Here is a 14,298-nt window from a genome sequence, read left to right on the forward strand (position 1 = left end):
TATATATCTGAGAGGAGCCCCTTCTCAGCACTGTCTGGAAGCTGTACTTGAGTAGTCAGTCTGCCTTACAGGGTGCCTGCTCTCCAATACTTTAAATAACAAGGACCTTAGTCTTGGTTTTCTTTTATAACACTGACTCTAAATGACTCTTAACCCTTCGCTCATCTCGTCACTAGATCATAGGGCCTTACCCACTTTTTCTTACCTGTAAACAGATACTCTAAAATATTTCATTCTCTTCGAAAATTTGTACCAGCTAATTGGTGCTCAGGCAGTTTTATTCGTCTTATTCTACCCCAGAAAGTGGTAGGAAGTACCCATGCTTATCAGTGAGGACACAGTCAAAATAAACATGGCACCTCCATGTAGGAGCCCTAGCCTCTGAGAAAAGAAACTGCAGGTCTCCAAGGGTTAACTGACTCAGCTCCTGAAATACTGCAACAAAGCAACATCAAGATTCAAATGGTCATTAAAATAATACCCCTAGGATCAAAAACTCCTCGCATTTGGGTTTACTCTGACTATTTCAGGAAGTATATCAAAGAAACTATTCAGAGTGGTTACTTTAAGAGAAACATCTTTGAAACATGGAGTGTGTCAGGGAGAGGGTTTCACTTTTACTTTTGTGCTTTCAAAGTTGTGTATTGTGTATGTTCCCTCGCCATTTTAAAAAGGTGTAAAAAATTCTCTACTTGGTCTACCCCCATTCAGATGCCAGCAGATTCTACCAGCATTTTCCTGTATGGCAGATATCTACTGTCTTTCCACAGCCCCCTGTTAACTTCCTCCTCACTGGGGAAGAGCCTTTGATGTAAATGAATTAAAAGAAAGGCAGATATTTTGGCTCATGGTTTCTGGGGTTCCATCCCATCATGATCATCTCTGTTGAATCTGGGCCTGTGGAGAATCATGGAATTATGGTGGTTGGAGCATTTGGTAGATGCTTCTGAACCCATTTTGGACAGGAAGCAAAAAGAAAAAGACCAGGACCAGGTGTAGCCTTCAAGAGCATGTCCCAGTGACCTATGTCATCGAGAGATGCCCCACCATATAGTTTCCATCACCTCCCAGAACAGAGCCACACACGGAGCTTTAATTATCTATCCTTCTACTGCCTACTCTCAGGAGATGAAGCATCTGGAATTATTTAGTCAGGTAGAGTGAAAAAAAATGAGAAATGGGACTTGAAAGCATAGACTTACCTGAGACCTGCTTCTTTCTGATAGGATGTTTTGTGATGTCTATATAACTCCACTTCTCCACAATGAAATAGAAATGACATTATCTCCCTTGTAGTATAATATGGAAAACAGAGTTCAAGATGAAAACCACAAGACTCATATGAAAGTCCTAAGGATCACAGAAAAGTCTATTCTGAATCTAGTAAGTGCCTAACAAATACTAGGTGACAGCAGCTAGACCAGCTAAAGAAGGAGTCTTAAATACTGATTGAAAAGTGAGATCACTCCTCTCATAGGGCTCCTTCACCTTTCCCCCATTGTCCTGTGTGGCTGTTTCTGAGTTCCTCTGTGAACAGAGGCTATGTGAGGAGGATGTCTCACTGAAGGAAGGTACCTGATTTATACCCAACATATTCAGACATTTATATACAGTGGGTTTTTTGAAGATAGAAAATGACATGAATGACAAATTAATTTTTTAACCAATTGATGTTTTGATAGTTCTTCAGGGTAGAATCATGTGTGTTTGGGAATTCTGCCAACAGGAATCTCCACAACTCACCGCACTGACCCTGACACATTTGACTGAGAGATTTTGCTGAAAAGCTTGGACACTTAAGAACAATTTCACATCGAAACAGTAGTTAATAATTACCTAGTGATTCTAGAGAAAGAAAATGTATTCCTATTAATATATTGGCAGATTGTTTCTGTAACTGTTGCTTTAAAGAAGTGTAATTCTTATCAAATGGTGGAGCAGGGACATTACCAGGTCTGTTTTCTAGTCTATTACCTGGTTGAAAATATGCCATTGTAGCTTCCACATGCACTTGAGGAGGGGTCTACCCAGGATGCTTTGTCAAGTCTATGTCATGACCACTTTTTCATGGAACTTCATGTCTTAACAACAGCACATGTAAAAAAGATCAATTCATTTCATACTGATTTTTTGTTCAACTACTTGGTGTAAAATGATATTTGTTTTATTTAAGCTAAAAAGAACCCTTTCCTCCAACTAGATTTTTTTAAGGACTGTTATACACAGGGTGCTCTTGATTGCTTCCAACTCAACTGCCTTTAGTCTTTTTTACATGCTAAAATATTTTAGTTATTATTTATAATATGCTGTTGACCGTTCTTCATAGGATATTAAAGCTTAATGAAATTGTGTGTTGACATTTTACACAATCTCCTACTTGTTCCCCAAATCAAATTGCTGTATGACACAATACCACACTGAAACAGTACTTAGGGACTAGTACTCTGTAACTGAAATAAATTGTATGTTTTTGTTTATTTTAAAATGTAAAAACAAAAAGCTGTTAGGGAATAGTAAGAAGGCTAAATATAATATACTGAAATACTAAATATAATATATGAAATACTATATATGGTACTATGAAATAATGATGCATGAACCTTTTACTTCAAAAGATGCTTAAAATCAAATTTTGTATTGGTAATAAATAGTGACAAAAGTGTTTAGTGATAGAAAATTGTATTATTGTAGAATATGTATTGCATAGTGTTATAAAGAATCTTAATTTTTACCTTTTGCAATTATCTAATGGAAATTTATAACTGCCAAAATAATTAACAAACATGTATGAAGACTCATAGGACATTTCATACTTGTTGATCCATTTTTCCTCATTGTCCTGCTAGAATTAATGATAAATATTCATTCTGTTCTTTGAAATACAGTTAGAAAATCTGTTTAGGTAAAATGATGACTGCTATAAATAAAGTATGTTTAAAAGTTCAAAAACAAAACAAAATTGAACAGCTTCACTAAAGTTCTGCTCTGCATATACAAAGCTTCTTCCTTATGCTGAGTAGTGTTTGTTCCTATACAATACTATGGGGGGGGCTTAAGATCAAAATTATCCACATGCCATTTCAATATTGTGGCTGACAGATTACATCATGATATATGGATGTGTATAAACTTTCTCTACTATTGGTGCGATAAGAACTTACCCCCAAACTGAATAACTTAAAACAACATATTTTTATAACCCACAATTTTGTGAATCAGAGCTCTGGGAGTGTATCATTCAGCTCAGTTCTTTGTACACAGTTTCATCAGGCTGTTAGCTGACTTGGGCTAGCCTTCACTCCTTCCTCCTTTTCTTCTCCCTTCCAACATCCCTTGTATTTTATTTTATTTTATCTTCTTGTTTTTGTAATTTTGGCAGCTTTCAGGAAGAAATGCCTCCAGATTAAGTTCTTTGGTGATTCGTAAAGAACTGAATTATTCACCTCTCTTCTCTCAGCTAGGGTCAGTGTTTAATCCTAAAGCCTGCCTCCATATCTTCTTGTGTTTCCCAAAGGACCCTTCACTAACACTGTACTGATTCTCTTTCAGGATTTAGATCCTTCCATTTTCTCTCAAAGCACATCTCCATCCCTAGCCACCAGGTGGTTTACCTTCCAACCAGTTATCCAAGTTCCCAACACAGATCAGCCTAGCTCAGTTACGACTCCAGCATATGCAGCAACAGGTAATGGCTCAGAGGCAACAGGTGCAACGGAGGCCAGCACCTGTGGGTTTACCAAACCCTAGGATGCAAGGGCCCATCCAGCAGCCTTCCATCTCTCATCAGCATCCGCCGCCATGTTTAATAAACTTTCAGAACCACAGTCCTAAACCCAATGGACCAGTTCTTCCTCCTTATCCTCAACAGCTGAGATATCCACCAAACCAGAATGTGCCATGACAGATAATAAAACCCAACCCCCTGCAGATGGCTTTCTTTCTTCCCACGTGAAAGTTGAGTTCCTCTTTCATCTTCACTGTCCTCTGTGGGGTCACCATATCTCCTACACTGTGTTTTCAAATAGTCCCTTTCTCTACTTCATGCAAGAAAATTTCCATCTTTGTACACACACACACACACACACACACACACACACACACACGCACAAAGAAGCATGCTTAACATTTTAGAAAGGAAAAATGGAGGCCTTATTCTGTTCTGCAATTTAAATATAACTTTGAAATTGAATCGGAAACTAAGATAAAAGATTGTGTATAGCTGTGTAGAAGTTCAAACTGTGTAAACTATCTCTTGGTTTAGCTTTGTACATCATAATTCATCCTGGTTATAGATTATAAATCCAAAGCTTCATCTTACCAAAACAAAACCAAAAATTTATTTTTCGCCTCTTATTTGACTTTTAATTTCTAGTTTCATAAACTTTACCAACTTTGTTATCATACTGTTGTCATTAAGCATTTTCAGCTGTGGAAACCATGTCTTAATTTCCTAAGATCATATTTTACCACCATTTAGTACAGATTCCAAATACAATTAACCTAACCATGTATAACTTGGCTTAGTTTTACATGGCACTTTTTATGTCCCTCCCATGGCTTGGAAGAAATTTCAAAAATCAAGAAAGTCATATCTATTCATCAAATTGAAATTACTGTATGTGAATATTTCTAGAAATATAGGTGAGAAAAGTATATTAATCATTCAATAGAAATTCTAGTAAAAATGTATGTTAAATGGCTCCATGATGTGAAATAATTTTTCACAAATATTTCCCAGTTAATATTATTGCTTACTGCTTATTAGCATCACATCAGTTCCAATTGACTTATATATTGATTTCATTTTAATAAGTATGGACGTTATAAATTAATGCTATAGCATATAATTGGTTGTTAAATGTTATGTAATTTAGCTGTTAGATTTCATTTTCAGAAATGAACCATGGGTCATAATTAACTGAGCATTTGATGTGAGTGGAGTCTTAGTGATAAACTGCTACAGTGTGATTCATAAAGCAGATCAGATATGACAAGGTAACCATGGAGAGCATTATGTTTTAGCATCAGCACATCGAGGCCACTCTCTGAGCTAACTCTTTTGTAAACTGACATTCTTGGAATCTGACAAGTTTAGAGGTATCTGTTTTTATAGATGGTATACTTCTATTCTAAATATTAAAATTCAAGAAAAAATATCATCTTTTTTTTTAACCAAAACCTTGTATTCGAAGGGCCTTTCTATCCTACAGCTCACTAGTCTCAAGGGTCAGTTGGTTATACTCCTGTCTTTGCCGTCTAAAATGTGTGCCTGGATACACTATCAACAAGAGTTTAAAAATCAAATAGATGCCCCAAAAGAGCAGTGAATCCCTCATGGACATGGCTTCTCCTATGCGAAGAGGAGAAATGTGTTGTGGCATAGTGCACCATTAGAGCTATAGGATGAATTTCAAAATATTACAGATTTCAAATGTTTTTTTGGCACCCTTTTCCCCCAAATCCTCAATTATCCTAATTATATCCATGAAAGTTCTTTTACAGTTTCAAATAGTGAGCTTAATTTTAGTGTAACTTTCAAATATCAAGTCTTGTTTTACATTAGAGTTTGCTCTATGCAGCAGAAACTCAGTGAGGTGTATTTATAGCCCACATTTTCTCCATAGCTCAGAGACTCCAAGGCTTCCTGTCTCATGTTTTGAGACAGCAACTGAGCAGAGCTTGAACAGTTACTGAAAACTACAGTATGTGATGTGTGTTATTTGACAGCGGCCTGAAGACTTAAATGTGTTCATCTCTGTCACCTATTTCTTCTCAAGCGGTTTTCACAGTGCACACCTAAATTATGTGCCTTAAGCAGGGAGCAGCAGGCCTGTGGTGCATGCCACTGTGCTGCCCTTTGCAGTATTTCCATCAGGGCTGTGTTCTAGACTTTGGAGTAAATGAGACTCAGAGAAGCTTTTCAATACAATGAATGTCACCTTATCTTTGGTTGGAGTTTACACTTCCCAAGGCTATGGAGACCCCTCACATATCTCAGGCTGTGAGCTGGGCTAAGCATGGTCTTCAAGATTTCAGAGATGGGTTTGCACAGCTTCTGTGAAGGAATAAAAGTTGCTGAAAATGGTTTTGTATTGCAGATCAGCTTCACTGCTATTGTACTAGATAAGCATTTACTGGTAAACACAGTACACTGAGAACGTCACCTGAGTTCCCTTCAAGAGAAAGTCTTGATCTGTTTAGTTATTTTTCTGTTAGTAGTGTGGGAGGAAAGGGCTGTCTTGAATCTTCCCTGCCCTTCCTTCAAAATTGCCAAGCAAGGAAGATGTGAAAAATGTGTTTTCCAGACATTGATGCAAGAAAGTATTAAGAAGTAGAAGAAACAAAATAAAGCCAAAGGGATAAACATCAGAAATTTGCTTAAATGGCTTTGGTCCCATATAATTGCTTTTCTGTCAGCAGGATTATTAACAATTTTGGACATCTGAAAATTAAATTAACAGCCTGAAAATATTTTACAGAATGAGATAGAGCATGATACATGAAACATAATGACCCCACTGAAACTCAGCCAAGCCGGCTCAGCTACTCACTGAGGCTGAGTAGACCACTAGTTAATCATCACCAAGCAAATTGGACAGAGCAAATTAGCTTACTGAATTCCAAAGCCTTAGCTACAAGAAAGAGGATATGCCACTAATTATAATGAAGGAACTCTCCGCATACTATTATCAGCATAGAAAGAGAAAGCAAGACTTTAGCTTTGAACTGCCCCAACCAAAGCGCTTGGAGCCTGGGTTACTGTGTGCATTCCATATGCCAGAGTGCAAAGCCAAGGACATGCTATGCCCAGCTTGGCAAGGGAGAGGTGCAAGCATTTTCTAGCATCTTCTCCTAATGAAGTGTAAAACTTTTCACCAAAGTTAATTGGTATTTTTTGAGAATTACATACACAGGGACAGAGAGAGCCATATATGCAGACACACACACACACACACACACACACACACACACACACACACACACACACACAAAAGGACATTTTAAAGTATGTACCATTTAAGTGAAAATTGTTAACCTATTTCGTGAACTTTTTTCTCCACAGTATTTAGATTTTTATTTCTCTTGAAAAGTGTATTTCTGTTTTATGTAAAATAAATATTTGGACTCAGTTTATCACTGGAGATTAATCAGAAATCATATTTTCTAGCCTTAATTAGCATTCGTTTGCTTAATTGTCATTCTCAGCCCCATCATTTCCATTTTTCACTAACTTGAACAATGCTATCTTCTGCTGTTTGCACTTTAATTTAAATTTCTATTAAGGTTTATGAACAGTAATAAGGTCCTGTTTGAATATTCATTAGCTTTTGAATTGTGAGCTATGAAAAGGTGCTTTCTTTTACCTTAATGAAACTGGCACAGCATGGGACTGATCAGTTGTGACATTTGATTGGAGGCACCCAGTGAATTTTCTCATTGTTTATTGACACATCTTGTCCAAACAGCTCCCTCGCAAGTGAGTGGGGTAATGAAGGAGCGGGTGCTGCAACGGAGTGTGGAGCTTTCCTGGCAGGAACCGGAACATCCCAATGGAGTCATCACGGAATATGAAATCAAGTACTATGAGAAAGTAAGTGTGAGAGAACTGTGGTGTGAACAGTGCCATGCCTGATGCCATCCATCCACGCAGTAAGCTAGTGCTGGTATTACACTACTGTTTGGGGCTACTTCAAAATTCATACTTAGGATTCGCTGTGTTTAATAACCATCTTCACCCTCTCTTGTTCATGATTACAATCAGTATCTCTGTTTATTAGCTTTCTGTGTCATACAAGTGAGAATATTTCTAGTATATTTCTTCAGTTATTTATATAATAATTAGGTATAGGGTGCTTTAATGGCACAGAAACTAATCAATCCAATATATTTTGAAAAGTGTTCCTATCAGTGTATCCGTGTGTGTATTGACACTTTAATTTAGGGTTTTCATAGGATCCATGTCTTCAAATACTGTTATCATACATAGCCAATGATATTGTACATAACATGTTTATAATGTCTTCCTGCACTAGAATTAGGAAGATGTTACTTCATTCTTTTAGATTCTCTCTGAAAGTTATATCATTCGTATGAGATTATTACATCTCATGCCTTTCCTTCTATAGAAATTACTGTCTAAAACTCATGTTCTGCTCCTGGTCTCTCCCTAGAATGACTAAGTATTAATAAGAAATGTCTCTCTATATGAATATATTCATTAGTGGCTTATTTAGAAAGGAAATGAAATATAAAGCCTATTTATAAACAGTTCTCTGAGTTCCACCACACGGAAAGACATCACCCAAAATTTAAAACACAGAACCTACCATTACTCAGTATTATGATTCTGACTGTAATAAATGATACTTTATCAATTTAACTGAGTTAGGTGAGTGCTCTAATACATAGAACTACTTCACTCTTTAGACATGATTGTGAAATAAAGTCCTAAGATTTTGGCAAAATTTGGGATTGAGTTGACTTCATTGAAATGTATACAATTTATTGGCAATGCCCCTCCACCCCCAGTGAGGAAAAACAGACAGCTTAAAATAAGAGAAGTGTTAATGTACACATTTGAAATACTTTGGCTTACTATTTTCATTCCAATTTACTTTCTTCTTGGCCTCAGCTGCAGTTTGATGCCTCAGCTTTGTACCAAAAAATACATTTCTTTTCCCATCAAATGTGCTTAAAGGGGATCATTGTTTTAACGCTGCTTTTGTAATATCTGTTTCGCTGTAATCCCTAAGAGTTATGGTCCTTCTAGAAATTGGCAGATTTTAAAGTCAATAAAGCACATTTTACAGTACAAGGTGGCAGAGTTTATCACAGGGAACCTGCAATCTTTTGCAAATCTTTACTCGGAAATAAGTGCCATTCAAATTGCTGGGCTTTATTTGCATGGCAGAAACAGAATGTATTTATAGCAAGAAATGTGTAAAATAGGCAGTTATTGGGAGGTAGTACCGGAGCAGTGTGAAGGCACGGGATCTGTGTTTGTTGCTCGCCAACTGTGAGTTCTTTCCAGTTCTGCTCAGACTATACTTCAACCGTCTATGATTGCATAGATAATACCCATGATCACTTTTATGAATGACTATGCTGATGGCTATCACGAATCAACTCCATAAAGTGAGTCCAAGTGTTCATTTCCACCTTTAGGAGTATCAGTCAGTGTAAAGGCAAATAATTGAGGTAATATTTTCAGATTTCAGTAAATAATTTTAACACTGATACTTACAAATGGAATCAAAAACTACCCAAAAATTTATAGTTAAGCAAGTATACCTTTTTCAACATGTCTTCATAAATGGCTTAAGAAAGTCACATTAATGAATACTTAGGTGTTATGCTTTTACATATTATTTTGAAGAATTTTACATACTTGAAGTTTCATATTTAATTAATTCTTAAGCTTATTCCACGTATATGTAAAATTTCATATATATACATACATTTTATAATATGCTTAACACTTAGGATATTTTACAAAATAGAAAAATATAACCTATTGCTTTAATGAACTTTGCAAGAATTGGTATTTACATTTGAAAAATGAGTAAATAAAGTTAATTTTAAAATAATGTCAAACCACAACCATAATTCCCATATTTTACTCTCAAACTGAAAGCTGTGATTAGAAATTCTACTAAGTACTATTCTGTGGATATAGTTCTCTTCCTTTTTTATTGAGAGTAAATGACATGTCACTGTTGTAATGTTGAGCTGAATTTCTTGGTTTAGTAGCATGTTTGATTTTTGACACGTGAATTTTCTTTGATAAATATCATTCAGAAAAGAGTTTGAAGAACCAGGTAGCCATATGAAGTCTTCTACTAAAAGAGACATTGACCGGATGTATTTGTATTTTGGTCAATAGAGCAATGTAGCCAAAAAGTGATAACCACTGTGTCCTGTTCCAACACAGCAGAAGCCCAAACACAGGGATCATTTTAATGAAATTATTTCTCTTTGAAATTTATACAACAAAGGCATGTTTTTCATTGCATTTTGTGTTATCTTAGAAACACTCAGTGTTACAGTATTCCAGAAGGTACAGTGTAAGCTCAATTAAACAAAAGCAATGCGGCAAATCAAAATCAATTACCAGAATCAACTGTCAAATCAATTTCCCCTGTAAATGTCATTGCAGGATCAAAGAGAAAGGACCTACTCAACACTGAAAACCAAGTCCACCTCAGCCTCCATTAACAATCTGAAGCCGGGAACAGTGTATGTTTTTCAGATCCGGGCTTTCACTGCTGCAGGTTATGGAAATTACAGCCCCAGACTTGACGTTGCCACTCTAGAGGAAGCTACAGGTAAAATGTTTGAAGGTAATTACCATCTTTGGTTCAGATTCTTCACTTTATAACTGTCACTTGGTTTTTGTTTCTTGTTCTATTTCATTTTTGTATTGAGGATGATGATTTTGCATCCAAAATAATTTTTATATCTACAAATGAATATGCATGAACATAAGTGTATCCATTAGAAAGGTCATCCAGGAAAATAATTAAGTATTCTCTTTATTCAATGATATCTAAACTCTATGATATCAGTTAGTTTTTAAATGTAAATATTATTTTAGTAAATAAATACTGTATTTATTTACTAAAATTGAAATTGGAAACACATGTAGGAGTGATTCACTTTAATGTTGGCACAAGGAGTTTTCACAGACCTTGGAGTGTTCTAACTTGAATTATGTGCATCAAATAGCTTACTTTACAGTAGGGTAGGTAATAGTATGCTATTCATGATTTTGAATTAATTGAAGCTCTATGCTTTTAACAATGGTCTCAAACACTGAGGATTCAGAAAGATCTCAAAGCTTGTGTTTCTTTTATTTGGACTTTTCTTTTTTTCAATTTTGTTATGAATTATACTAGAAAATATTAATATTATGAGTTATACTAGAGAATATTAAGTACATATGAAATATAAATGAATTCCTGGAACCTACCACTCAACCTGAAAATAGAATCTAAGTTTTAAATTCTTTAACAAATGTTTATATTTCACAATGTTAATTTGTAGTTAAAATATATGACTACATTGCATGTAACATATAAGCAATTACATCGTGAGATCTGTGTTTCCCTCAGACTGTGCTCAGAGCACTATGAGTTCTACTGCTGGTCATCCTTCAGCTGGCTTAAGCCTCAAATGTATTTCCACATTTGAGAGTTTCTGATTCTTCCTGATGTTACTGCTTAGACACAAAATTTACCCAGTGGTTCTTTCCTGTTCTCCATTAGCATTCTAGTGTTCCTATAAAATTTTTAAATAAGTGAATAAAAATGCATGATATCACTTTCTTCACTTCTGAAAAAGCTTTTAAAGTAATGAAGCTTTTATCAGAATTATTTTGACTTCAGAAAAGCATTATAGTTTTTTTAAGTGGTAGAATAAATTGATAAGTATTCTTTGTGTTAACCAAGGCTTGGTAAATTTGTTAGCAAAAATCTCCTTTCAAAATATTGTTATGTTTTAAAATGAACAACAGAAATATATATGAAATTAATATGAAGTATCAATCATTTGCATAGAATTTTACATGTATAAGTATTAGTTGAAAAATGTTGCCATGCTGGGCAGTGGTGGAGCACGCCTTTAATCCCAGCACTCGGGAGGCAGAGGCAGGCAGATCTCTGTGAGTTCGAGGCCAGCCTGGACTACAGAGTGAGTTCCAGGAAAGGCGCAAAGCTATACAGAGAAACCCTGTCTCAAAAAACCAAGAAAAGAAGAAAAAAGAAAAAAAGAAAAATGTTGCCACAATGTGAAATGATGGGATGAATGCCCTTTATTAGCATCATTAATTATGGAATATATAAGATCGAAAATAAGAATGTCTATGTTTAACAGCTCCCCAAAAGCTATTAAAGCTATTGAAGTAGATATTTCAATACTGAAACAAAAAAGTGGTTTAATATTGAGGTGTATCATCAAGGTTACCAACTGGCGACATTTTCCTAACATCAGCTTATACTCTTTAATGCAATGAGACACTTCAAGTTTTGTTATTTCCTCTTTAGTTTTGAAAACTTTGGAAATGAATCTTTATCCCTTCCTGACATTGTAAATTGTGACAAACTCTTTATTTGTTGAATTTGAATGTTTATAAATATTTTTACTGTTTCAAAAGGAAGTAGCTAAGACTTCAAAATCAAAGTCAAGTGTCAGATCCTGGGTGATCACATAAAATTAATGTTAAAATGGTATTTTGTATTAGAAACCATATGGTAATTTTTATTATTAGGATACATCTTCCATTAAGATGTAAAATTAATGAAGGAATCATTCATATATTTTTTTAAATTTCTTTCAGCCTTTGACTTACCAATGTTTACTGTAGTGCTTGATGCATAGAAATCATTTAATGAATAAGAAATGACTAGATCACACCAACACGGGCTAGGTTATCAGGATAAATCAGTACTCCATGACAGGTGTTAGGAATCTCACCTTGTGATAGCCATGTGTGATTCTGGATGCACTCAACTTTCCTAAGTGCTGGGATAGTAGTACCCAAAATAAATTTATACACACCAAGTATTATGGATAGTGCATAGTTTGAAAAGTTTCTAAAAGTCTGATTATTTAACCAAACTATTCTCAACAATGGTCTCTAAGAAACATTTTTTACTCTTAAGAATATCGAGAGGTTGTGTTTATGTTAAAACACAGCATACTAGTCTCACCTCATTTAGCCATTAGTGTGATGTTATTAGGTCATGGAGCTTCTGGAAAACATGATATTGCATTTATAAGCAAATGAAAGTGTAAAGAGAGAACAATCTGTTTATAATATGAAAAATAATGTTGGTCTTCCAGATTCCCTGGAAAGCTCTTGAGGATTCTCTAGGATGCCTAGACTAGTCCCTTTGAGATCTGCTGACTCAGCCTGTGTGCTGCTCTAATAGAGATGTATGAGGCATTCTAAGTGTCCTCAGTCTAAGCTTAGTGAAAAAGTGTGCCAAGTTCATGAATACTGGCCATATGGATAACTATGGCAGAATTCATGATGCAGTATTACCACCCAAGAAATGGTGATGTACTGAACTCAGAAGTGAGACAGATGGGAAGATTCTCTCTGGAAGAGGTCACTAAGGCACTGTTCAAACACAAATTAACAGACTACCACATATCACAAGCATTTCCTATTCACCTTCTGCTTGGTCAACCTATTGGTTTTGCAGTTATTAAAAGGTGGTCTTCAGATTATAGCCTCCAAAGTTACTTATGAAATGTTCTCCCTTTGACATAGATGAAAATATTGATAATATAGGTCAACTATTGTAAGGTTAAAGTTCTACGTTAAGCAACCACATGCAAATAAACATTCATGAATGCTGATTCACCTTTCAGCTGAGCTCAGTGTTTCCACTGGAGCATTTGCCTCTGAAGCTCCAGGAAGAACTGAGCCTTAGACAAGCAGAGAATTGACCCCTGGGGACCGCTGAATGCAAAGCATTTCTACACTTGAGTGTATAATTGTTTCCTTTCTCATGAGAATTACTCCATTCTGTATCTTCTCTGTATATGTAAAAAGACAGATAGAAACAAAAATAAATAAATAAATAATAAGGAAAACAGCAAAAACTCATGCTTTTTTAGTCAGATGTCTATTAGGCTGTAACTCAGAATTTAACACGTCAAGGTTGTTTGCCTTAAGAAAATTCTTTCCTATGTTTAGTTCTCTCTAGAGGCAGATCACCAGGTGACAAATTGAGAGTGTGTAATGCAAGTGTTCAGGATCTACCTGGCTAGATATCTTTATGCTTTTCCTGTATAATACAGGAGCTATCTCTTTAGTGAGAGTAAATTGTCAAAGGGAGACAACATGGGTAAATTTGACAATGTCCAGTTAGGGTTAGGGGTGGGTACTGCTGGCTGAGACAAGGCAGTTCTACTTAGGTCAAATTTTCTACTCTAGAGAACCAGTCCCTTGCCACCAACAAGAAGTAGTAATATTTTCCATCATGCCTGGTATTAAAGATAATAGTTGTTGATTGTTTCAGAAGTAGCTGAACTATATTCATTTGACTTTATATGTTACACATTTGTTAACTGGTTAATTTTTGGTTGTACATTTTCATTATATATCACATGTAGTGATTATATCTATCTATCTATGCTGATAATGAAAACATCCCATAGAGAGGATATAACAACTGTTACAGAGCTGGAAGTGATGAACTCATGTTTCTTGAAGCAACTTAAATCACAAGATGCTTTAGGGGGCATGATTCATGGACTTATCCATGTAGATAGTGTAAATAAGTCCAACTG

General features: G+C 35.5%; 1 protein-coding gene across 1 annotated transcript in view; it reads left to right on the forward strand.

Annotated features, from left to right (window-relative positions):
• The window catches only part of Epha7 (EPH receptor A7), a 152,828-nt gene that overhangs the window by 118,390 nt on the left and 20,140 nt on the right, over positions 1-14,298 (forward strand). The window contains exons 6-7 of the mRNA XM_059254071.1: positions 7,467-7,591; positions 10,157-10,340. Coding sequence (XP_059110054.1) covers positions 7,467-7,591; positions 10,157-10,340 — 309 coding nt within the window. The remainder of the gene's footprint in view (positions 1-7,466; positions 7,592-10,156; positions 10,341-14,298) is intronic.

Source organism: Peromyscus eremicus, chromosome 2, assembly GCF_949786415.1.
Source record: "Peromyscus eremicus chromosome 2, PerEre_H2_v1, whole genome shotgun sequence".
Taxonomy (NCBI): Eukaryota; Metazoa; Chordata; class Mammalia; order Rodentia; family Cricetidae; genus Peromyscus; species Peromyscus eremicus.